The sequence below is a fragment of the Pogona vitticeps genome, chromosome 5 (assembly GCF_051106095.1).
Source record: "Pogona vitticeps strain Pit_001003342236 chromosome 5, PviZW2.1, whole genome shotgun sequence".
Classification (NCBI taxonomy): Eukaryota; Metazoa; Chordata; class Lepidosauria; order Squamata; family Agamidae; genus Pogona; species Pogona vitticeps.
This window is the reverse complement of record NC_135787.1, coordinates 135,288,160-135,314,013: the sequence shown is the minus strand read 5'-3', so window position 1 is coordinate 135,314,013 and position 25,854 is coordinate 135,288,160. Positions and strand designations below refer to the sequence as shown.

The following is a 25,854-nucleotide window of genomic DNA, read 5'->3' as shown; positions in this document are numbered from 1 at the left end:
GGCCCTGTTTGACACGTTAAACTGCAACTCTTGCCAACTATACCATCTCTTGTCTATAAAGAGGTTTTTATGTTTTTAAAACATCTAGAGACCACACATTCTTCATTCTTGCTTTAAATTTTTTTAAAATGTCAAACAACTCTTGGTATAATTCCACTGGACTGTCACTGAATAACAATCACTGCTGATCCCATTCACACTTGTTCTGGAAGCTGATCAACAAATCCTGTTACAGGGAACTCTGGCCGGCATTAACTATGGCCAGCCATAGAAATACATAAGATTGGACAATGAACAGCAGGAGGAATTTGAATTTGTCAAAGGAGGGGCAGCAGGACAGGAACTTGTAATCTGCTTCCCACCTCCTCGTTCTTTCGGCTCTCACTGAAATTGAGCAGGCTTAGTTTCGTTCAGAAGAGAGGTCTGAGAACTGCTTGAAATCGACAGCATTCAAAGATTTTTGTAATAACTCAGTTAAGTTTTTCAGCAAATATTAGAGTGAATGCTCTGTCTTGCAAGACCATGCAGTTCACAGAAGTCAAAGCTAAATAATAATTGCTTAGTCCAATCTATTATCACCTTAGACCGGCAATATAGGTTACAGCCCTGCAGCAAATGTACTCTCCATCTCTGAGCTGAAAGTACTCTAAATGAGGCAATCAATCAATAAAACACAACATGCCAATTCATTTGGGCCCACGTGTGCTTCTTCACTGATCTCAAAGGCAGCTCCATAGGCATATGCAGAGTTGTGCTGTTTGAATCCAACAGGAAGCCCTATTACACAGAGATGATCCATTTTCACACGAGAAGATACACACTTTGCTATGCAACCTTTTCCATTTTCACACACACACACACACACACACACACACACACACACACACACACACACACACACACACACAGAGAGAGAGAGAGAGAGAGAGAGAGAGAGACAATAGGAAGGAGAGGGAGGGGGAGTCACAGCAACAGCCAAGAAAGTGAAAAATGGGAGCTTCAGTACCAACATCAAGCTATTGCTGCCACCACACTTACGGTAACATCCTGAAACTGAAGCCTAGTTGCCGATCCTGCTGGCTGAGGGCGGCTTGTGATCTCCAAGATGGTCCTCAGCAGCACATCAAGCAGGCTGTTCACAATGACGTCTATTTCTTCCAATACGAACTTCTCCTTTGGGTTATTTAAAAAGAAGAAAGAGGTCATTTGGGTCGGTCACTTTTTCCTTAGCTAAATACTAACAAGCCAAGCTGTTACTCAAGGCAAAGAGGTGGACATTTCTTTCTAGATTTGCCAAAAACTGAAAATATATTCTATCAAAAACAGTGCAACTGCTTTACTGACTTTGATAGCCTTGCCATTTTTAATTAACTAAGTAACATTTTAGTTGTTGTTTTTTAAAGAAAAGTGAGCTAAATGGATTAGATAGTTACCTGAAATAATTGCCCACAAGCAAAGCTCTTTCCAGACTTTCTTGAGTGGGTAGGATGAATGTGCATGTGAAGGGAAGTACAGACTCTGCCCAAACCCGTGTTTTGATGATTACAATGTCTGCAGAGCGAGCACTACGCTGTTCATATAAAACTGTGTTGCCAGAAGCAGAACCAGCTACCAGAATCCTGCTCCCAACACATTTGTTGCCTTGCCTTTAAACGTCTGGAGGAGGCCGGAGCTTGGAAACATTATAGTTTTGGACTCCAACTGCCAGAATCTCCCAAATAACATGACTGCTTATAATGGCAACTTGAGGATTCATGGAATTACAATCCAAAACTGTAATTTTCAGAGCTCTGAAACTATAATGGTTCCCTTTTCTAATTTGATTTCAAAAGCAAAATGGAATGAAAACTTGTAGCTTGGCCTATCACCTCTACAGAAACATTAATAAGATTGACATAGAATAGTTTGAAAGCCAGCATATATTTTCTAGGCATATCTGTGCTTTCTTGCTATCACTATGGTCTTTTTTCTTTCTATGTCCAGATTCTTAAAACAGAGACAGTGCTGTGTAGCACACAGAGTAATGGGAAAAGACATAGGTTCAAATCCCAGCTCAGCCACAGAAACTCATTGGGAGGTGGCACTGGTAAAACTACTCCTTAAACAGTTTATATACCTTGAAAAACCAAGGTTTGCCATAGATAAGATGCAACGTGATGGCCGTAAAAGACACAGAGATTATTAAAGAGCACAAAGGACACATTTCCCACACTTAAGTCAGTGGTCTATTTTTGGACATGCCTTTGCAATTTTCCCCCTCCTCTCCTCAGATGCTGTTGTGTATATGTATAAAGAGTTACCTTTCTGAATTTCTGCCATGATTTAATAGCCCAGATTTTTAGGAATAAAATATTTGACTGTATCATTTACTTACTCAGTGCATTAGGGATCTATTTCTCTGCCATCATGAGAAACTGCCTTCTTTGAACACTTTTAATCTCACACAGAAGAATGTGTGAAATTAAAATATACATTCTACTGCCTTCAAACAAACTAAAATGTAAGTCAGTGGAAATTTGCTTTCTGAACAGTTTTAAGGCCAAGGAATGCTTTAAAAAACATTCTAAAGCTTTTGCTACTTTATTTTGGAGGAAAAACTGGCACTTGCAAAGCCCTGCTCTGGACTGTAAAAATTTTCAGTTCCTTTTAGTCAAGGAAGTGGCCTAACGTTGGGGCCATGTTATGCATTGGGCCCCTGGGCCTGTTTTTTTCTTCAAAATAAATGGAAAGTTTTAGGACAGTTTTAAAAAAACTGTGGATAATGTGAGCCATACTTTCAGGTGGAATGGAGAAAAGCTACAAAAAGAAAAAACCCCTAGAAAAGAAAAGGTTAAGGAGAGATGTGATAGTGCCCTTCAATTATCTGAAGGTCTTCAGGAGATTTCCTTTCTGTTGATTTCATAGAGCAGAGGTGCAACCAATGGACAGAAATTAAAGGAGATACGATCTGGGTTAACCACTGAGAGAAGGAAACCTTCTCCAAATGGCATGAGCTGTTCAGCAGTGTGGAACAGACTGCCTTAGGAGATGGCAGCCTCTGCTTCTCTGGAGGTATTTAAGCAAAGACTGATCGACTGTTTGTCAGGGATGCTTGTGATGCTATCACAGGCAGCAGATGCTGCATTAAGTAGGAATTTTGACTTGTACCTTCCAACTCTATGACAAGTGAGCCAGGCTAAAAGAACACACCACCTCACTCATCATATAACCAGGATAATAGGGTTAATACTGTACCATTTTCATGTCTCCACGTTTGTCTACCATATTAGCTTTCCCTGGAAACACATCCATCTCTTCAAACCATCCCCCAGGAATCATAATAATTTGAAATGGCCCTTAAAAGTAGTTACCAGATGTCCTGTGCAGACATTACTCAACAGCAAACTCACCCACCCAATCCTCGAACCCTTTTCTAAAATGAGTAACATTATCAATTTCTTTGCAGGTGTTTCTCTTTCTGCTTGTGACACTCTAAATGTATGAAAATAAATAACTTTTTTAAAAAAACAATCAGTGGAATCTTTAAACTAGCTTTTCACTAATATCAAATATAAGGCACAAAAAGACTTACTGCCAATGCTATCCAAAGCCGTATTTGAGAGCGAGAGAGGAACAGAACCAAATATAGAACAATGGGAGACATACACTGTGCAAATAGAATTTCTGCACCATGCCACTGGTACTTACAGAGCTGTTTTTCTTGATGAGGCAAAAAATGTTGCTAAGAATGCGTGCACACATAATCAGGTCCTTTTGCTCTTGCAGATGTATATAAAGGTGATGCAAAACTACTGGCAGTAGAATACATCGGGACTCTGGAAAATAGAAATAAATCATGAGCCATTTGACTTGGTCCCTGTGGCCATTTTTTCTCATGTCAAATAAAGTCATTAAGGAGCAATTTGAACACTCTACCCTCTCAAGTGAACAAGGCTGCACAGACTTCTCACAAGATCGGACCAACCCTAGGCAAGGTAAAGCAGCTGCTCCAGGCAGCAGATTTTGTGGTGTCACGAAAAGGCAGCAAATTGTTAGTCATTATTACATTTTTACTCACAGGTAGTGAGAGAGCTGCTCATAGGATTTTTTGACTCGTGCACTCGAATAGGCTGAATGGCCTTAGCTACTATATATTTTAGATTGGTGAAAGATGTGATTTATTCCTCCACAGGCACATGGTGCTTGTTCTTTCACTGCACAGTATGAAGATTCACTTTGCCTTTCTGACAAGCTCACACATCTCCCTTGCCTCTTTCAGAGAAGCTCCATTTGTTATTATGTACAGTCTACAATTTTGTGCAAATGTCTCTTTACTGTGGGAAACTGAAACAAACTAATTACAAAATCATGGTTTATGACTTTGAATTGTTTTCTCTACGAATACAAAAAAACACCATTTAATGGTCAGTTCAATCAAACTGGAAAAAACAAACAGACAAACAAAAAGGAGAAGCTTGAGATCTCCTCACCGCCGCACCAGAGGAGGAGATGAAGAGGGCTTGGGAACTTGAGGAGCGGTCACCTTCTTTCTTGGAATATCAAACCATGGTCTAGCAATGCTTGTGAAAATAGTTACAACTTAGTTGTTCACAAAGCAGTCCCTCACTGCCAATCTCACTTTGGGGAGGGGTTGTGTATGAAGGGGGGCACCTGGAGATGGAAGGAAACTTCTAACACTCAAAAGCAAGCAAATTAACCACTGTGTCACCCGATGAGGACTGTGTGGCCCCCCAGATATTTTGGGGGTACAACCCTGATTAACCTTCATCATTGCTGATATTGGCTAAGGTTGATGAGTGGAAAAACAACAACATGTGGAAGGACACATACCCCAAGCCTCTTGCATACCAAAGTTGAGGTCCAGTCCCTCTTTAGATGCCTTTGGATTCCCAGGTCCCTTGACCCTTGATTGTTATATATATAAACATATAAACCAACAACAACAGGAAAAGACACAAACAAACACAGGCATAACAGCTGTACAAACACACACACACACACACACACACACACACACACACACACACACACACACATATACATATATATGTTTGTGTGTGTGTGTGTTTGTACAGCTGTTATGCCTTTGTAAATGTGCCAGGCATTGCACCTGGCATCAGGGAACTTCATGATTTGACTGCACAATCACTTGCACTATTCCCACTGCCACTGCTGCACAATGTGCTTGCGGAAGTGCTTCATAAATAGCACTTCTGTCTTTGGTGCTTTTGTAGCTACTGCAGGCACATCATCGACTTGCACCCACACAGCTAAGCAAGAGAATTTTGCCCAATATATCCAATCCAACCTAGTGAAGATTCAGGTAAAACACCTCTGTAGTGATGAAAAGCCAGCTTCATTCTATGCCTTGGGAAATTAAATGCAGCAGAAAACATGAAACCCCCTCAGTGCTATACAAATCTGATTAGCAGGTAAATCTAGCTTTGGAACAGAAAGTTACTTGTCGCAGAAAGCTTCTTTTGTCCAGAAGTTTGAGCAATCTGTTTCCTCAACCTACGGATTCTTCCTTTACCATGCTATTTTCCCCACACTCAAAAGCAAAGCATATTCCCATGTTCTAAAGTGTTCATTTTCACCCTCTGAGACAAGGGAGTTTAATTACATTTCAGATCTCAGTGAGTCTTGGCTTTACCCCAGGATACCACACTTTATTTTTCCAGATCAGTATACTTTAGACAACTGAATGAAGTGTATTTTTAAACTTCTGTAAAGGTGGGGCGGTGAAAAAGAAGTAGGAAAAGCATTATTTTCTAGCTGGGACTGAACATGAGGAAACTTTATAAAAGATGCAAGAGATAATGCATCTTTTAGGATGCATTTAGGCTGCCTCCTCCTAAAAAGGTCTAGGAATTATTTATTTATTTATTATTTATTTATTTATAAGATTTTATCCCACTTTTCTCCTTGAAAAGGGACCAAGGCAGCTTACCATATTGAAAGTCAATATTTAAAGTTGAAAACAGTATACAATGGTGATTAAGATAATTAAAAGACAATATTTAAGCTAAGAACGAGTATAAAGAGGCATCTTACATCATTAAAAGGCAATATTAAAGTTAAGAACAATAAGTATATAAATATTTTTAAAATACCAAATGTCACTCTGAGAAATGGAAAACACGAAAACAGAAAACCCAAGTAGTATTAAAAATCCAGTCAAAGCAATAATGCATAACAATCCATCTAAAAAATTACACACAGGTAGCTAGTTACTATGGGGAGGCTTGCCTGAAGAGAAAGAAGAGGGCAGAAGGCAAACTTTCCCTCAGTGACTGGCTGTCTGAGTGGGTTTTTTAGATGGATTGTTGGGCCTTACTGTTTTGAATTTGTTTTTGACGTTATTTTTGTTTACCATTTTTAGTGTGGTATTTATTTGATCCTTTTTAGTATTTGTATGTTCTTGTTGTTGTTGTTTAGTTGCTAAGTTGTGTCCGACTCTTTGTGACCCCATGGACCAGATCACACCAGGCCCTCCTGTCTTCCACTGCCTCCTGGATTAGTATCAACTATAAAGGGATGTTCTTAAGATATTCTGGTCCTGGGCACTTTAGTGTAAATGTCAGTTAAAATAAATACTTTCTATGGAAGTTTAATGTTTTATTAAGTGTGTTATTTCTACTAGAATTCAGATCACTAAATGTCAGACACTGATTTTAGAATAGCAGCAATGTGCTTGGCATCCTACCTGGATTGGTGTACAGATGGCTCTCTACTGTTTTCCCAATACATTGGAGTTTCACAGCCTGAAGGGATTCATCCGCATTTGTGATGGTTGGCAAGCTTCCCAGAGTATCCCGGACCAAATTTGCCACTTCTCTCACATCAAAGAGCTTCAAAAGCTCAGAATAGACAGCCGGAAAAGAGCTGAGAAAGGCCACCTGAAGACCATAGAAAGAAACAGTATTTTATGAATCTGAGATTATCAAAGACATGAGGTAGGAAATGTGTTTCTTAAGCATTACTGTTTCTTTCATTTGCCAGAACAACTGGGCTGTGGAAATTTCCCCTTTTTTAGTGTGTAAAATGAAAGAGATGATAATTTGCCTTATTGCTTGTTAGTAGTTGTTGTTGTAAAATACTAGGAGGTCAAAACTATTATTGTGCAGATGAACAAAAAGGACTGCATGTTTCAAAGCTAGTAACAGAATAGGGCGCTAGACTGAAAATATTCCTGGAAGACACAGAGAAACAAAATGAACTCACAGCTTTATTAACTCAACCAATAAGCTTGATAAAGAAAAAAATTACTGCCAGATGCCTGATCTTCTGCCATCAGTAAATTGACAGCATAATACAAAACATACTATGTATGTCATTATAGCTGGACATAAATTAGAAACTTCCATTTTAACAATCGTACACATAGGAAACATGAGTAGTGGCAGCAACTTCTGAAAGCAGAAGCTTGCTTAACTTACTTGGGCCTGAGATAAAGCACTAGTCCCTTTGATTTCTTGGGAAAGGAAGAATCGCACTGACATCAGAAGCTCTTGAATACAACAGCAGAATTCCTCCTCATTCTGTCCACCAGTAGCAAGAGAAAACAGCCTCCGAGACTGGACTATATATTTAAATATATATTCTTGTGCCTACAAATATGAAGATAAAAACAAACAATGTAATATTGTTGTTCCATTGAACTACAAATGAAATAAGAAATAAAGTAAAATAATGCCCCAATGATATGTATATAAACAAAAACAAGATAGACAATGAACTAGCTTGTAGCAGAAATAAAGAATCCCACACAGGAATGATGCCCTATGGGAAGCTCAACATATGTAGGTGATTTTGCAGGGGGCTAGGGTTATTGTCTCTATACAGCTGTTTGAGAATCAGTTTTAATAGAAGACTGTATTAGCTGGCTGGTAGCTCAGGGGTTTCAGTTTCTGTGCATTCTCTACCTGAAAAATCCTGGAAAAAGTTGTGATATGTCAGAATTGACTTTGACGACACATGATTATCATAGGAAATCTTGTAGATTGAATGGCTAACATGTCAATAAAAACGGCTTTCTGAAACATACATTAGTTGGTAGCTTGGGAATTAACTGGAACCCAATCTATTCATGTTTGCTCCCCGGCCAGAGAATGCAAAGCTTCCATGAAGCTGACAAAACTAAAATCCTGTTATGGAAGTTTAAAAGAGAAACCTGTATTCAGGCCTGAAGTGAACACCATGGGAGCACCTACAGGATGATTCAAGACCTTCTTTTTAAGAGAGCTTTGTATCTTTTCTAACTCAGAAGTTAAAGATTTACTAAGTTCACAAAGCTCTGTACCATATAACACAACAGGAGCAACCTTCCTCCATCATTAATGTAAACTCTTTTATTTGCGCCCACTGATGATCTATCTGACAGAAATTTCCTTCCTTATATCCTCAAAACACTGGCATGACATATTTTGTCCTACAATTACACTATGCAGTTACACATACTAATATGTAACAGTTGACTAAATATTCAGAGCTAATTTCTCCATTCCAAGTGAAAATTTACACCTTATCTCATGCCTTTTTTAAAACGTACATACACACTCATTCATTCAAGCAGGTATTTTTATGTTCATTTTTCCAAATTTTAAATGCACCGTTTCAAATATAGTGCCCAGAATCCTACTGAGGATTTATGTCAATATAAACAACAACAACAACAACAACAACAACAACAACAACAACAACAACAACAACAACAACAACAACAACAACAACAACAACAACAGATAGTTAGGTTTTTGGTTAAAATCCGTACCTGTTATATATTACCAGTCACTGTTTTTCTAATTTTGATAGATTGTGCTTGGTATTTCTGAATTCTAGTACTACCCTGTTCCCCTGAAAATAAGACCTAACCTGAAAATAAACCCTAGTATAATTTTCAAGGTGAGACATGGTGGCGCTGCGGGCTAAACCGCAGAAGCCTTTGTGTGCTGCAGGGTCAGAAGACCAGCAGTCGTAAAATTGAATCCACGCGACGGAGTGAGCTCCCGTCGCTTTGTCCCAGCTGCTCGCCACCCTAGCAGTTTGAAATCATGTAAATGCGAGTAGATAAATAGGTACCACCTTGGTGGGAAGGTAAACAGCGTTCCATGTATAGCCGCACTGGGCATGTGACCACGGAAACTGTCTTCGGATAAACGCTGGCTCTATGGCTTGGAAATGGGGATGAGCACCACGCCCTAGAGTCAGACACAACTGGACTAAAATGTCAAGGGGAACCTTTACCTTTGCCTATAATTTTCAGGATTCTCGTAATATAAGCCCTACCCCCAAAATAAGCCCCAGTTAAGTGAAACTCCACCCCCACCATTGTGCAGCAACCAGAAGAAGATGACATGGCTGTATTTGAATAAATGTAGATTGTTGAACATGAAAAAAAAAAAAACATCCCCTGAAAATAAGCCCTAATGCATTTTTTTGGAGCAAAAATTAATATAAGACTCTGTCTTATTTTCGGGGAAACATGGTACGTACTAACAATTATTTTAGAACTGCAGAGCTGGAAGGGACTCTATGGATTGGGTTCATCCCCTGTGAAGGATATACAGTGAGGAATCGAACTCCCAGCCTTTGGTTCTGCACCCAGGCTCTTAAACCATTGCTATCCATGAGAGAGAATTGACACTAACTGTGCTTATGCTGGTGTAGAATCCCAACAGGATTCTGGCCACAGCTTACTTTTGGCAGGAAAAGGAATGTATTGCAGATTTGAAAAAGAATCTTCTATATAGCAGCCATATTTGTGTTTTGCTGCAAAACAACAAAGACCTGTGTGGGGCTTTTATGACTGGCAGAGCTGTTATAGCATGGCCTTTCTTAGATATACAACCCATTTTCTCAGAATGAAAAACTGGGCAGTACGTTGACAACAGCTTATGCTAAAATAAATCTGTTAGTCTTAAAGATGCACATAACCAAGGTTCCCTCTAAGCTGCATGACTTCACAAGCGGAGCACCACTCCCCCCCCCCCCCGCCGTGCAACTTTCCTCCTCCTCCAAACACCTACAGCAACAGTTTTTGGCTCCTTTTGTTCTGGCCACAACTGAACCCTGCGTAGAGGGGCAGAGTCACGCACAAAGGGGGTGCGAGTCACGCACAGGGGAGTAGAGCCCTGCCAATCAGGGCTGAAAATTAGAGGGAACATTGCACATGACCCTTTATTACTTTTCCGTCAGAGAAAGTTGTCTGTGCAAACAAGACATGCTGTAACAGATCTTCTAGACTTGAAGGGTGCTAGGCAACACTATTATTATTTTTAAATAAAGTATAGAATTCAATTCCAGCTCATTTTCCAGATCAAGAAGCATGAACTTGGATGCTTACACTGAAATAAAAATGAAACAATTGCTCACCCATCTCTATTTACCTTTAATACTTCCAGGTTGTGTGCTTGTCTTTCCACGTCTGTTATTCGATCAACATGCCACTTCAGCACCTTTATGAGGTCTCTAGTATATAAAACAAAACGTATTTCCAGGCTGAGGTGTTGAAAGTCTAATGGAGTACCTTAAACTAATCAACTAAAGGGTTACACAAAGTCAGACTTGCATAATTTACATAACTGATTCCTATACTTCAGTTCTTTATTTTTCCTTATCATTCCCCCCATTCAATAAGGGCATGCAGCAAGTTGCAATAAAAATCATGAAAATAATAAGATACAACCATCTTAAACTAAAGTAACCCCAAACAAAACTCATGAGGTAGATACATTGCAATAACTCAGGAAACCCTCCCAAAATAAAAGGGCAGCAGTAATATTTAAAAAACTCAGTGGAAGAGCAGACTTTTCTAAACTAGCCCTTTAATGCCTGTATGAAGTGAGCCAAGTCTAGTAACTGGAAGAGGAGTTCAATAGCCCTGCAAATGGGATCTCCACCAGATTCATGTCTCCTTGACTTTGCCATTTTACAGGTACTGTAACAATGAAAACAGTGCTTTTTCAATTAACATAAGTGTAGAAGTCAGGCATGTTAGGTTCAATGTAACTTGCATCCAGGTAAATGATAATAAAACTGTGGTTTTAGAGAGTGATACAATGAAATCCCATGTGTTGAGTAGAGTGGGGGGGGGAAGAGAAAATAATAACCTGCTGTTATTTTTTCTTCTGTCTATATGAATTTAACGATGTAGGGCCAAATGTTCTTGTTGATAAAAAAACCTGAATCTAATTTCTGTTTGTTTATGAACATATAGCCAGCTTTATTCAGAATAAGTGGGGCAAAAATAAATCACATAAGCAGCTGTACAGAAAAATTAAGGAAATTTATCCCAAAGTCAAAGACTGAAAGCTAATTTGGCATAATTCAAGTTATGAGTAGCAATACTGTTATGATGACAGGAACACATACAAGGGAATTTCTGCACGTACTCTCTCTTTCTCTCCCAGCGGTCTCTCCACCCTTGTCCTAGCACCCTTACATTCTAAAATGGAGGAGAAGGACAAATGATCTGGAAAGTTTAACTTCACATTATTATCTTCACGGTGAGTGCCATAGCATAATGGTTTTCATTCAGAAGGTCCTAGCTTCAATTCCTGGCACTTCCTAGTAGGGCTTAGAAAATACTTTCTGTCTGAAATGCTGAAGAAACTTTCCAGAGGAAAGGTTCATCTTGTTGCAAGGCAGCTTTTTATATTCCTCTGGTTAACGTGCTTCACTAGTTGTGGACATCTACAACTGTTCTTGACAAGGAAACTTTTTACAAACTAAATCCTCATCAAGGAAAGCCTTATGCTAAATTAACCACACCATGGCAACAAGAATCTTTTTACATCTTAAAGCCTTTTTCTTGATAGACCGTGTGGATCAAGGCTGTAAAAGATAATGTCCTCCTCTGATTCCACAAGGTTCTAATAAAACGTCACACCCACAGTGTGTAAATTAGGAAGTAAAGTAGCCCCAAAGCAAGAAACAGGTTAGTGTGGTCTAGAGCTCCCACCTTAAATAATCTCTGAGGTATTTGATCTGCCTACATCCTCCAATCTTCTACACCAACAATGCACTTCAGTAACCAGTGCCAATGGCACAGAGCTTTCTGCCCCTATTCTCCCACACCACGCAGCACAAAAGGGCCTGCTTCAGAGGGTTTCCCAGCCCATCCCAAGCAGGTTTTGGGGATGACCAAGAAGATGTAGGAGGTAGCCAAATAATCAATTCTGGCAGAAGCAGCAGGCTCCAGTGGAAATAAATCATTGATTCTGGGTACAGAGCCTTTCTTGGTTTGAAGACCACTCTCCAAAACTAATATTCACTAATATTCTGGCTTGTTTGGCAAATCCACAGTTTTATTTATGCCCAAAGAAAAGCCTTTAGCTTAATTACTCTCAACAAAGCCAGTGTGGGGTCTTGCCTTTTCTGATTGCCTTCCATGCATTTTACTATTCATTGTTTATACTGTACCTGAAAATTGAGAATTTCATTTAAGTTCTATTTAGGCTCAAGTTTAAGGGCCATATATAAATAATACATAATTCTGGTAAAAGATAAAAGACTTGTATTAAGAAACTGAATTAGCACAGGACTATTTTTTCTCAAAGTAGTAATTTAATTAAAGTGTTGATTTATTCCACTTCAGTCAATCAAATTATTAATTACTGCCACATTTGAAACCATTTAGATATATATATATATATATGTATACATATAATTCTACCTGTACGCCAGTGCTCCTGCAAAGTGACTTTCAATGTAGGTATCCATAACTGGCTTAAAATGATGAAACTTACTGTCCTGCAGCAAGTTAATTATGTGAACCTAAGAATAATAAAATTGGTGTTTATTAGTGCCTTTTTCTTTAGCCAACTTCAAAAATTCAAGTTAAGTTCAGAAAGGACAATGAAGTATGCCTTACCAAACAATCAAATACTTGGGAGCCGTACTTCAGAGAATTTTCATCTAAAATCCCAAATAAAGTGTCGAGTGTATCTTGGAGAAACTAGTTGAATAAAAGGACATTTAGGATACACTTATGTGCAAATGTTCTTTGTTTCGTCCTCCCAGGCAAAATGTACCCCAAAGTGAAGATAACCTTTACCTTTACAATTTCTGACCCATCAATTTCTTTCAGTTTTGAGAGGCAGCCTGCAATTTTTTCTGGATGGGCCCGCCATTTGAGAAGGTCAAGCATGTCTCCTACAAATTGAACACACCAGACAGCATAACAGGCATCTAATCAGTGTGTCAAACAAATGTGTGATATGATACCTACATCAATTTTACAAAGAACATAAAGAAAGACAATGGATTTCAATCTAGCAAAAGTACCACATAAATCAGTGTAGCTGTAATGTTAATACATGCCTACTTGGGAGTAACCTAATGAACTTTACTTCTAAGTAACAGATGTAAATGATTGCTGTCTACATTTTAATAGGGTGTAGATGTGCAGATGCATTATATTAGACGCCAGCAGAATCACTAGTCTTCGCAACCATTCAAGCAGAACTTGGAAATTTACCCCTCAAATTTAAAACATACCAGTAGTTGTTACTTTTTAAAAAGTATATGTCAACCTTACATTATTTTTTATCTTACAAGTAATACAGCAGTAATATGCTCTAAATGCACTTTAATTTTAAGAAGACAAAATAAATAGAAAATAGTCAACTCCTTCCCAAAATAACAAAAAACAAATCTATAATTTAAAATAATGAATGAGTTACTTATTCTACAAGAAGACATTTTAGTGCCAAAGGTCTGAAAACAAAGGGTGTCATTAACCCCTTGTTAGTAGCATGTTACATAAAACATACTACTTCCAAGTGCTGCCATTTAGAGGTCATTAGACGATCCCAATAGCTATCACATTATTTTGTTTGCTGCTGAACTAAGTTGCAAAACAAACAATTTAACAGGAAAAATGCATATAGCAATTAATGAGAAATTAAAGAAAATTAATGATGCTACAATTCAGATTTTTTAAACAAACAAACAAACTATACAACAATAAACCTATGTCAGTTTTGATTCTATTCACAAACACCTTTTTTCAATGGCTGATAAAACCAATGGTTTAATCAATGTTATTTGCGTTCGTGTTACTAAGATTAAATTTACAATGTATTCCCATGGTGACAAAACCACAAAATAGAATACTAGTAATCAACATATTACTCTACCATTTTGTGTGAGCTTAGTTGAACACAGGAAAGATGTGATCCAGAATGATTCCCTAGTGGTTTTTATTGCTGGGTGGTTGTTTGCAAGGAGATGCCCCTTTGAAAAGGGGAATTTGAGGTAGCGACTAGAATCCTGAAGACTTATATTTTCTTCGCACTGAGAGAACAATGACATTAAATTGTTATTTCAATTCACTTCATAAAAATGAAATAAAATGCAGAATAAAGCGGTCAGGTAAAACCATTTTTCATTGGAAAATGATAAAATACACTAATTTCCTCTCTCTATTGGTTCCTCCATTGTTCTCTTCCTAGTGCTCTACTATTCTCTCTTTCTCAAAGTACACACTGTCCTTGAGTCACCTCATCAAGGGCCACGGCTTTCTGTAAATGTATGCACTGAAAACACCCAGGTCTACATTTTCCATCCTTCATTCTTACTGTCCAGCTGTGCAGTGACTCCATAATGCCATCTCTCTGATGACCTTCAAATCTTTTCTCAATATTCATTATTCCCATTCAGGTACTGACACCATCTTGTCCCCTATCCTGCAACTACTACAAGTATACAGCAATATGATCAGGTAATTTTAGACTTTAGATTTAATCAGTGTACATGTCTCTCTGTGTGCATTTGAGGGGGGGGGGAGTGAGACAGGGAAAGAAAGAAAGATTCTTTAGATGGCAACAGCCACCCTGAGTAGACTTTGTCTAGAAGGTACGGGATAAAAATCTAATAATAACAATAATAAAAAGAATTACTTTACTAACTTTAAGATGTAGTAAGCCAGACTTACATTAGAGGATCCTCCTGCTGATTTTATCTGAGTGGGTGCTAGACTTTTGCCTCAAAGTCCTATCTTAATAGCACCATTGCAACTGAGCCTATGCATGACTCCAATAATTGCTTCCCCTTTTTATTCTTGCCTTCATTTACCTCTGCTTCTTCTGTTTTCTCTCTTAACCTGATGTCTAGCTTGCAAGGCCCTTAGAGCAGGGACTTGTCCTCTCATTCTTTGTATAGCAACATGCACACAGAAGGTGCTAAATAAAACAAGCAAGGTTATTTTCTATAGAAACTCTAGTTTAACAATTGTGAAGGCCTAAATGATACATTTTAGCATTCCTGCATCTTTCAAAGAATGTTGTTAGGCAAATGGCAAGTGTACATTTTTCTAAAAGATAGAACACAATTTAGAGTTAGATGATCATTGCAAAATCAAACTGAGCTGTTGAATCATTCAAAGAAGGGTGATATTTCTGAAAGGTAAAGAACATAAGGCCAGAACTACAGCACAATTTAATCCAGTGAGCCAGAAGCTTTCAGTTTTCTTGCAATATTACTAACCGGTCCTAGAATAAGAAATATGTATCTATATTCAGAGAGATTTTACCATTTTTATTGTGTCTTATTTTAGCTTTATGTATGTATATTCAAGCCCACAAAAGTTGAACTGTTAACACATACATATTTGTTGCAAAATATTATCTGGACAAATAATGGAGAAAAAAGGCATTTGCAAGGCAGAAACAGCATCAGAGAGAGAGAGGTTTCTCAAATAGAAGTAAGAATCCAGACAAGGAAGATGAGGAGGAGAGAAAAATATTTCCTTGGTAAAGATAGGAACTCGGTTGCCATCCCTGTCAAATGTGTAGATGAAGCCCATTAGCAAAACATGGGTGCTATCCAAGGGATAAATTATTCCCAGTACAAAGTACAGCATTATGTGCATAACAAGATTTGAAGAACCAACAAGCTTGAAAGGACATGATGAGATACTATTTAGCACAATGACAAGTCTAGTGTTCTTTTGGCAGCTGAGTCAATCTGCATGATTCTGAGGGCAGCCCTCAGTATTTGGAGCATTTATTTGAATAAACTGTGTTTTGCTCTAATTTCTAACAGAAAATTACCTTGTGAACAATGAGCTCATGAGTGCCGTCTGGCAGCGTTCTTCCATTTTCCTGCATCAGAGGGACGAAAGAAAAACCAAACAACTTCTTCTCCCCCTTTTCTTTTGCTGAAACACACATACACATTAAAAATCCACCACATTCCAGGATGGAAATGATACTGCATAGATTCAATGTAAACTGAAATTACACAGAAACTTGACACTTTTTCCAGTCAGATAGCCAGTGTACTATAGCCCCAAGGAGGCTTCCAAAAATGACATTCCCACACTGATCCATCCTTAAACTCAGCTATAACCTGTACAAAGAATTATGGAATGCAATCAAACACTCAAAAGTCACAACTAAGGCCAATGGAGTGGTTTTGCTGTTGGATATACTTGCATGAGTAAAATTGGAGGGGGCAGCCCTGAGGATGCCTTTTTCCCACCATGGAGCTCCAAAATAAGAGGTCTGTGAAACCCTCTGGGGGTCAATTTTCAGAGGCCACAGAAGGCTGCAGTGGGAAAAGGGTGAAAGGAAGTCAAATTATGCTAGATGACATGTTCTAGCATGATGCTAGACGTAAACCTGTGGCATGATGTCAGATGTAGGCCTAAGACTTAAACAGTGGAATGGGAATGAGATATGACTATCTTGTTTGCCACTGATTGCAGATGAATTTGGCATCATCAGAGGCTGCCAGTAAGATGACCAAAATCTGTACAAGGAGGAGTTTGATATGCCATGGCCAGGATTGATCAGGAAGAGGCTGCTAGGAGCCACTTCCCTGTGGTAACACTCTCCTCTGATCTGAGCCTATTCTAACAACAATTCAAAACATAAAATACATATTCATATGGTAAATACAATCATTGTTCCATCAGTATTACGGAATTATACCAACTACTAAAAAAATATATCTCAATCCTTAAACATTTATAATGGAAGAAAATCAAATTTACTTCCACATAATTTACTTTCAAGATAGTTTGCTTAGGAGGACCAGGCTGCTAGCATCATAACTGCAATACTTTAAATCAATCTGAAGACAAGGACAGATGATACATTTACTGGACAACTAAAAAAATCATAGACATTAATTTTCTAATAAAAGTATGGCACTCTCTTCTTTTCATATTTTACGCAAGGACCACAGGGCTTTTTTCAAACAATTGTTGAAGTATGAAAAATATTACTATCATTCTTTCTGGTCCCATTTGGGATAAGGAAAACTGTCACCTGAGATTGTATTTACCTAATTTTCAGACCTGCTAAGGACCAGATGATTTTTATTATGTCCTGATGAATAAAACCATAGAATTAAAAGAGGGTGTACTTTGTTTTTCACATGACTATATATCCTAACCAGAGTACGAATGGCAACACATTCAGAACTTGGATCATGAAGTTATACTTGCTAATTAGTATGAGCATTTCTAGACAAATTCTTGCTACAACAGTCATGTATAACAGAAGAGATTTTTAAAAATCAGTGGCCTTTTTATGGTCTATTTTTTCCATAGAAAAGAACAAGAAATCTAAGGAAAGGAAGAGAAAGACATCTAATTACCCAAAGATATGGGGAACTGTAACTTTTAATGTTGCTTCGATTTATATACTGCACCATAAGGCCAGAGCACTGTTTGGGTGGTTTATAACATAATTATAAAGGCAGTGCTTTGTGCCCCCCCTTCCCAGTGAGCTAGGTGAGTATTTTACCAATCTTGCAAGAGTGGAAGTCTGAATCAACCTTGAGCCAGCTATCTGAACCCATCAGGATCAAACTCAGGTCAAGAGCAGGGGCTTGACTATACTACTGAAGTTAAACCACTGCACCCCTTTAATATCATCTTATTCTGCTTTGAAGATAAAACAAAAAGAGGTTCTAGGCAATACCCCTCTCCTCCTGCTCTTTCTGTTACTTGTTCCTATTACACAACATAAAAGTGATCATTCCACAGTTCAGACTCACTGGCCAACATGCTTGGTCTCCCCATAACTTTCATACTATTCTCCCTGGTAGCTAGCCCGTGTAAGCAGCAGGGTTTTAGCACAGGGATGGGGAACATTTGCCCTTCCAAATAATTTGGATTTCAACCTCCAGAAGTCCTAGCCAGCATGGCCCAACTGGAATGGATTGCAGCAATAGGAATGCAAAACATCTGGAGGGCTGAAGGATCCCCAGCTTGCTTTTAACTTATAGTATGTCTAACATTATTCTCTGTTGATAGAGTTGTTATTTGTGTCTTGTCCTAATGGAGTTTTTTTTAAAATCTATAAATAAAATGAGTATCACTTGTGTCCTGGGATTTAGCATTGAAAGACTTCAACACAACACACAGTCTTGAAATAATATATATCTTTTTATGCAAAGCATTGTTAAGGCTAAGTTGTTAGTATCAGTGGGTAGCTAGTGTTTGCACTGTGATGCCTGACGGAGATCCTCCCCATCCCTCACAGACTTACAATATCAGCAACTCTTTTATAAGCCATGAGGCACAAAATGCCTTTGAAAAGCTCTCTAAGACAGCCTAATGCAACTCCAAAGCACTGCCACTTATTAATAGGTCTTACTGGAACAATGTCGGAATTCAAAGCGAAGGTGTGCTCCCCTGAATTTATCCACAGGAATAGGAAGTTTCAGCAGCTCCGCCCACCTGGGACTGTTGTTGTGATACAGTACAAAGGAGTGGTATTCACTGGCTGGAGGCTCTCCTGAGCCGAAGGAGATAAAATCCTAATAAAGAAAATGAAGAGAGCAAAAGCAATCGAGTGAAAAGGGATAGCAAATTTGTATTCGCGAAGGCTTTCACGGCCGGGATCTAATGGTTGTTGTGGGTTTCTCGGGCTTCTTGGCCGTGTTCTGAAGGTGGTTTCTCATAACGTTTCACCAGTCTCTGTGGCCGGCATCTTCACAGGACAGCAAATTGTGCTCTTGAGCACAAGAGCACAGTTTGCTGTCCTCTGAAGATGCCGGCCACAGAGACTGGCAAAACGTTAGGAGAAACCACGTTCAGAACATGGCCAAGAAGCCCGAAAAACCCACAACAACCACCGATAGCAAATTTCCTAGAAAAAGCGAAAAAAGGATCTATGGAAATATCAAACTCTCATTGGCTCTTCTCATGCATGAGAGGGTCCAAACCAAGCACAATTTGTGTGTTTATGTACATTTCATGCATGCTGCTCTAAAACCAGCATATCCTACATTGCCTCCGATGTCACTGATCAATAATGGGGGCAAATCCTTGGATTGCATCCAAAGATCTGAAAGCAGAGTTTGTTCATCTGGAATGGGGCACCTTCAGCTCCCCAAAACAAAAAGGAAGTAATCGCATCTGATTTTCCCTTTTCATTGCACTTTTCACAGGGCAGCGGTATCATTTGATGTATGGGAGGTATTTGTATGGGAGGTAGCAGAGAACGCTGCAAAGGAAACAGTGTATCCAAAAATAAAATAAGCTAAATACAAAAACCTCATCTCTTCCCCTGTCTCTATCTCCATCTGCTGGATCCACCACAAAAGTGACGCCCGTTCCTTTCAGAGACAGCTTCTGCTGGATCAAAGGCCTTGTTTTATGGACCTTTGCCAGCCCCATGTTCTGTCCATCAGTGATGAAGCAAAGCAGTGACTAGAGTATGTAATCTGTACCCAGCATAAAAAACATAGTAAGAACAGTTGGTACTCAGCTTGTGAACAAACATGAACCAAATCCTTTCTCATGGTTGAGGGAGATCTTTTGATTCACCACCCTACTGCTAACATACTGACTTCTCAGTAAGAGTTTCTTGGATGGAGGAGCAAGTGCTAAAATTCAGGTATTGCTAGGGGCTTCGGTTCCAATTACCTTTCATTTCTCTGACATTTTTTCACCCTGTCACATAAAAAACAAACAACCTATGACCCCACTTCAATTGTGCATTTTTTACCACTTCAGATCAACTTGCGGCCCAACAGCCAGTCTTTATTCTACACTAGTATAGTGAGTAGAGATGGAGGTATTCATATTTGTATACGAATATCCCCGCACAGGTGGTGATAACGAGGGTTCAGCCCCATGGGGCCAGACGGTCCACTCACCAATCCGCCACTGCTGTGGATGCTGCAATTCTTCCAATGGATTTGCAGATCGTGATCGGCTAGACACTCCTGGCAGGAGGTGGGAGGACAAGCCTCGCTGCAAGGTCGAAGAGTGGCTTGCAGATCACAATCTGCAAAGCCATTGGAAGAATTGCAGCGACAGCAGCGGATCAGCGAGTGGACCATCCAGTCCCATGGGGCTGGACCCTTGTTATCGCCACCTGTGTGTGAATATTCGTATACGAATACTCCCATCTCTAATAGTGAGCATTCCTTTGGAGTCTCAGCCATTTATTTAATTGACTTAATCTCTGTGTCAGTGTGAAAGAGTGTTCCAAGGATTTAGGTCACGTAAATATGCCTTCTCTCGTGATCTACCCCTTAAGGTTTACAATTTCCATATCAGGCCAGCTGCATGCATTTCAATCAGGCTGCCTGCAGACAGGAAACCCAGGTGGAGCCCTTTCAGCAACACATTTAACAGGCTGGGTAAAGACAATTTATCTTTGGAAATTGTGGTAAGGTTCTGACTCAGATTGCCAAGATGCATTTACAGAGACACAGTACAACACATAACTGAAACCTAGAAATTATAACTTCAAATTGTGCCAAATGACATCACCATTGAATCTGAAGTATAATCCTTGTACTATTCTGAGTCAGATTTTCTATACAATTTGTTATCAAAGCAGCACACTGCTCACCAGACATGTTTAGCACTCCAGCAAGGTGACAGTAAGAGCTCACATTTTCTGTTTGTTTTGGCATGTAAAAAACAGGGGCTGAACAAGATATACACCTGAAGTCTGTGTTCACTTTGGCTGCACAAGCTGCACAGGCATAAGCAGAGGTTGGAGGCATATTTCAGATTATTAACACATTTACCTCACAAATAGCTAGTGTACAATTTCTCTTTGTGAAATATCTCTGGGTTGTCTCTCACTAAAGAAAATGTCAATTTGGAATAAAATATGCAATAGGGAAGGTTGAGCAAAAATAATAGAGGGACAATACCTTTAAAATTTGACCACCTGAGTCCACAATGAACATTGTTACTTCAACATTCCTGGCCACACTTTTTCCTCCTTTTTCAAACTCTCCTCTTTCTATTGTGATATACAAGTCATTTCTCATTTCACCTACAGAAGAGAGAAATCCCACAACTGAATGTTAATCTAAACAAAAACAATATATAGGCTCTTTCTTCTTCTTAGTATTCTCTGTAAAATGTAAAGGCCAAGTTTTATATCATTAAGTTACACCTGCAGAAAGGTGATTAAGTCAACAGCAGTAACTGGTAAGTAAAAGACTTCCCTCTTTTCTCCCGTGACTTGTCCACCTCATAAGTAATCAGTTAGTTCCATTCCCTGGGAGCCATGGGATGGGTGGAGGAAGTCTTCAACTACCAAAATCTCCCCCTGCTAGTAATGTCACCTGGAGGCAGCAATTTTCAATAATGAAAGACTTCCTCCTTCTCTCCCAAGGCTTCCACATGATGAGATAATTAACATGATAGAGAAGTCTGAAGAGAGGAGGAAGTCTTTAAGCCTGAAAAATTTCCCATTGCCAGTGACATCATCACACTTTTAGAAAAACTTACATGAGAGGATTTCAACCAAATTACAAGAACAACAATGGGATGGTGGACTTGATATTCCATACTCAGCAATCACTCTGTTTCTATTTTTTCTCACCAGAGTAGGATTAAATGGAGCTATTCAGAAATAACCAAATAAAATCCATTGTACATTATGACATGTGAATGTCATCAGCATCAGGAGAATCATAATTACATGACCTCTGCAAACCATTACATCGAATATAAGTATACAGTAACTAGCTCTTCAGTATGCCCATGAGATAGTAGATAGTTCTTTCTAAATGTCTTGTGTTTATGGACCATAACAATCTTGTTCTGACAGATCAAAATAATGTTTTTGCAGGAATATTCTTGAGGCAGAAAAAGGACTCCATTGGGTATGGGGGGGGAGGAGGAGAAATAAGAATTAAGACATTGAGAAAAAAATGCTAAGGACTCTCACTGACAAGATTTTTGCATGACAGGGACTGGACAAGATGGAGCAATTCATAACACTGCAGCTATCATCATGTGTTTGATAGCACCCTTCTTCCATGTGGGGTATATTGCTGGTCCCGTCATCCTCCCTGGTAGGGGTGTATGACAGATTTTCTAGAGATGTGGGTACAAATTTTGGTTCTGCTCTCTATTTTCTGTGTCTTCATTCATTGTTTCGTAGCCTGATGCCAGGCTATTTAATTATGTCAAATCAGCATTAAACCTGACACAGCAATCCCCTGGCCTAGCAGAATAACAGTATCAGCTGACTAGCTAAAATTGCTGAAGAAATATTTGTTTAGTCTATATACCATACACATATAAATATGTATAATTGTAGCTAACAGCTTTAAGCCTTACCATTACCTTGCAACTCATACTTGTTAGGAAAAGAGTTGCCACTAAAATACTATAAATGGGCTCATTAGCAGTGGCAATACTAATACCAAAGGGAATTAGCCAGTCAGAAGCACTAATGGGCCTTTAATAAGGCATCACACCAGAAAGCAACTGCTCTTTATTTGGCATCCAAGAGAAGGAGAACACATGGAAACTATGTCTCCCAGGACCTTAGGTCATGGCTGCAGTCATGAAGGAGCTAGAGAGAATTAGTAATTACTGCAGTAATTAGCAATTACTTGGCATAAGAGTCTATCTTTCTTTCTCACTTACTCTGAATATGTTGTGATCTGCTAGCACATTATTTATTCTTGCTCAAGTTATAACCAAGAGAAAGATGCCTAAAAACATATGATGCTTAAAATTCCTTCCAAGAGTATAACTGTAATATTTCCATTTAAAAGCAATGAAAGCAGTCTGGTCCACTGCTTTAGATACTTGTCATGAATCCAGTAAATTCCTTGTTGAGAAAGAAGTCTGGAAAGTAATTTGATCTCCCATTAAGAAGAGATTGGGGAGAAAAGACATCCACAGCAGGAACGTCTTCTGCTTGCTGAGAAGGAGGAAGGAGAAGTGGTAGAAGCAAATGACAAAGCAATCTTCCTCTAGTGTCTAGAAGAGAGTTTGAGAGAACTGAATTGTGGTTCTTTTTCCAGTGAGAGTAGAAGCAAGAAATCTAGTGTGTGTATTTGTGTGGGGGGGACATGGGACAGGAAGAACTGGATATGGAATAACTGATTGGTTCAAAATTGGGAAAGGAGTACGACAAGGCTGTACTTTCAGGCAGAATACATCATGTGAAAGGCCGGACTGGAGGAATCCCAAGCCAGAATTAAGATTGCCGGAAGAAATATCAACAACGTCCAATATGCAGATGATACCACTCTGATGGCAGAAAATGAGGAGGAATTAAGGAACCTTGTAATGAGGGTGAAAGAGGAGAGTGCAAAAAATGGTCTGAAGCTGAACATCAAAAAAACTAAAATCATGGGTCCCATCACCTCCTGGGAAATAGAAGGGGAAGACATGGAGGCAGTGACAGATTTTACTTTCTTGGGCTCCATGATCACTGCAGATGGAGACAGCAGCCCCCAAATTAAAAGACATCTGCTTCTTGGGAGGAAAGCAATGACAAACCTTGACAGCATCTTAAAAAGCAGAGACATCACCTTGCCAACAAAAGTCCGCATAGTCAAAGCTATGGTTTTCCCTGTCGTGATGTATGGAAGTGAGAGCTGGGCCATAAAGAAAGCAGACCACCGAAGAATTGATGCTTTTGAATTGTGGTGCTGGAGGAAGCTCTTGAGAGTCCCCTGGACTGCAAGGAGAACAAACCTATCAATTCTAAAGGAAATCAAGCCTGAGTGCTCACTGGAAGGACAGATCCTGAAGCTGAGGCTCCAATACTTTGGCCATCTCATGAGAAGAGAAGACTCCTTGGAAAAGACCTTGATGTTAGGAAAGTGTGAAGGCAAGAGGAGAAGGGGACGACAGAGGATGAGATGGTTGGACAGTGTCATCAAAGCTACCAGAATGAATTTGACACAACTCCGGGAGGCAGTGGAAGATAGGAGGGCCTGGCGTGCTGTGGTCCATGGGGTCATGAAGAGTTGGAAATGACTGAACAACAATGATTTGTGTGTGTTAAAAGGTACAGGAGATGGAGAAAGAGTCCAGGGCTTAGAATGTAACATGTTATATTTTAAAAATACCTTGTGACATTCATTGTTTATCACTTGTCAACAGCCAGGCTGCAAGCAATTAATTGTGTTGCCTTATTGGCCAAAATTTTGTTGTGTAGCTCCACCTGTGCAATGGGTGTTCGGTGGTGACAAAACAGCTGCTGATCAAAGACTTTCTCCTCCAATTTAAGTTTGCAAATAACGTGCAGCTAATGAGATGGTTACGTGCATACCAAAATTGGAAATGAAAGTCTTTCATCGGTGGCAGTCTGCCACTATATAATTCCTAGTATTGTGCAGGCAGAACCCATCCAACAGAGCTGATGGTACTGACAGGCCAGCAAAATACAGATAAATGCTCTCTTGTTTCCTCTAGCAGCCATTTCCTATATTGTGCTTCAAAAATATTAATACAACAGAATGCAGAACAAGTCCAGTATGTATATTAGAAACTGTTTTTTTAATTTGGAGTTTGAGAAAATATCATTATTCCACTATTAGAACTACTTTAATTAATGTTACATGTAACATTGAAATGAGTGGTAATGTAACATTTAAAGGCAAAAGTCCAGCAAGGTTCTTGCAAGCTGGAAATTACTTCATAAGCCATTACTTCAGTCAATCTGTCATAGCCAGTTGATCCTAAATGCCATATGAATTCCACAGATGCAAAAGGTTAAATTATTGCAGTGTAAAGTAAAACTCTCGATTCGAGGATAACAAGTTGTTGATTTCTGTTGTGGACTGATAAAAGAGGTGGTTCCATTAAGGATACCTTGTGACAGCAGGTACAAAAGATGACTGAATTGAGGCTTCTGAAAAGTAAGCCATGGACTGAAACATATAACACATTCACAGAGAGCTCTGTGTTTGGCTGAAAGAAGAGCCTTGTAAAGAAGTCGCTGTATGTGATCATTTGCACACTCAACCAGCAATCATGGATTAGTGATGTATTTTTCCTGATGACAGTATTTCTGCCCACCAGTGAAGGAAGGGTCATGATTAGAGATGGGCATTGTAACGTGGCTGGCCACTCCTTTGTCTCTGCCTACTCAGGCCTCACAGAATGGTCACCACGCTACCACACACTCTTGTTGCCACCAACCTTTCCTTTAAATGAAAAGGACAAGGGTTTCTTTCAAAAATAAAACTGGTTTATTGATTACAAAATAAAATAAGTAAATCACTGGAAGATAATCGCATTGTAATCACTTTCTTATTTAATTAAACTCATAGACTTTCCCTCACTGACACCTCAGGCACGCAGGCCTCTTTCACTCTCACACAAGATCTCTCCAGATCTCACTCTAACTCTCTATCAATCTCCCAAACTCCATACACACCCCTTTATATCCCAGCTCCTCCCCCTTTGGCACCACCTTCCGTCCCCTCATTGGCTGCTGTTCCACTACCCAGCTGTGACGGACAGGTGAGGGCAGGGCTGAACGTTACAGGCACTGACCAAAATGCCAACCAGGATATTCATCAAAAATCACTGGTTTCATTAGTTTGGGTTGGTTCAGGTTCATCAAAAGCAACGAACCAAAACAAACTGAACCAACAAACTTTTAAAGCAAT

General features: G+C 39.2%; 1 protein-coding gene across 7 annotated transcripts in view; it reads right to left on the bottom strand.

The window, feature by feature from the left end:
• DOCK4 (dedicator of cytokinesis 4) overlaps window positions 1-25,854 on the bottom strand; it is a 312,022-nt gene that overhangs the window by 94,704 nt on the left and 191,464 nt on the right. For all 7 annotated transcript variants that reach the window (XM_020810435.3, XM_020810438.3, XM_020810440.3 and 4 more), the window contains exons 14-25: window positions 21,133-21,257; window positions 18,612-18,774; window positions 16,056-16,162; window positions 14,142-14,298; window positions 13,058-13,155; window positions 12,875-12,958; window positions 12,677-12,777; window positions 10,389-10,470; window positions 7,440-7,610; window positions 6,707-6,899; window positions 3,688-3,815; window positions 1,039-1,173 (exon numbers count right to left, since the gene is read on the bottom strand). In XM_020810435.3, coding sequence (XP_020666094.1) covers window positions 1,039-1,173; window positions 3,688-3,815; window positions 6,707-6,899; window positions 7,440-7,610; window positions 10,389-10,470; window positions 12,677-12,777; window positions 12,875-12,958; window positions 13,058-13,155; window positions 14,142-14,298; window positions 16,056-16,162; window positions 18,612-18,774; window positions 21,133-21,257 — 1,544 coding nt within the window. The remainder of the gene's footprint in view (window positions 1-1,038; window positions 1,174-3,687; window positions 3,816-6,706; window positions 6,900-7,439; window positions 7,611-10,388; window positions 10,471-12,676; window positions 12,778-12,874; window positions 12,959-13,057; window positions 13,156-14,141; window positions 14,299-16,055; window positions 16,163-18,611; window positions 18,775-21,132; window positions 21,258-25,854) is intronic.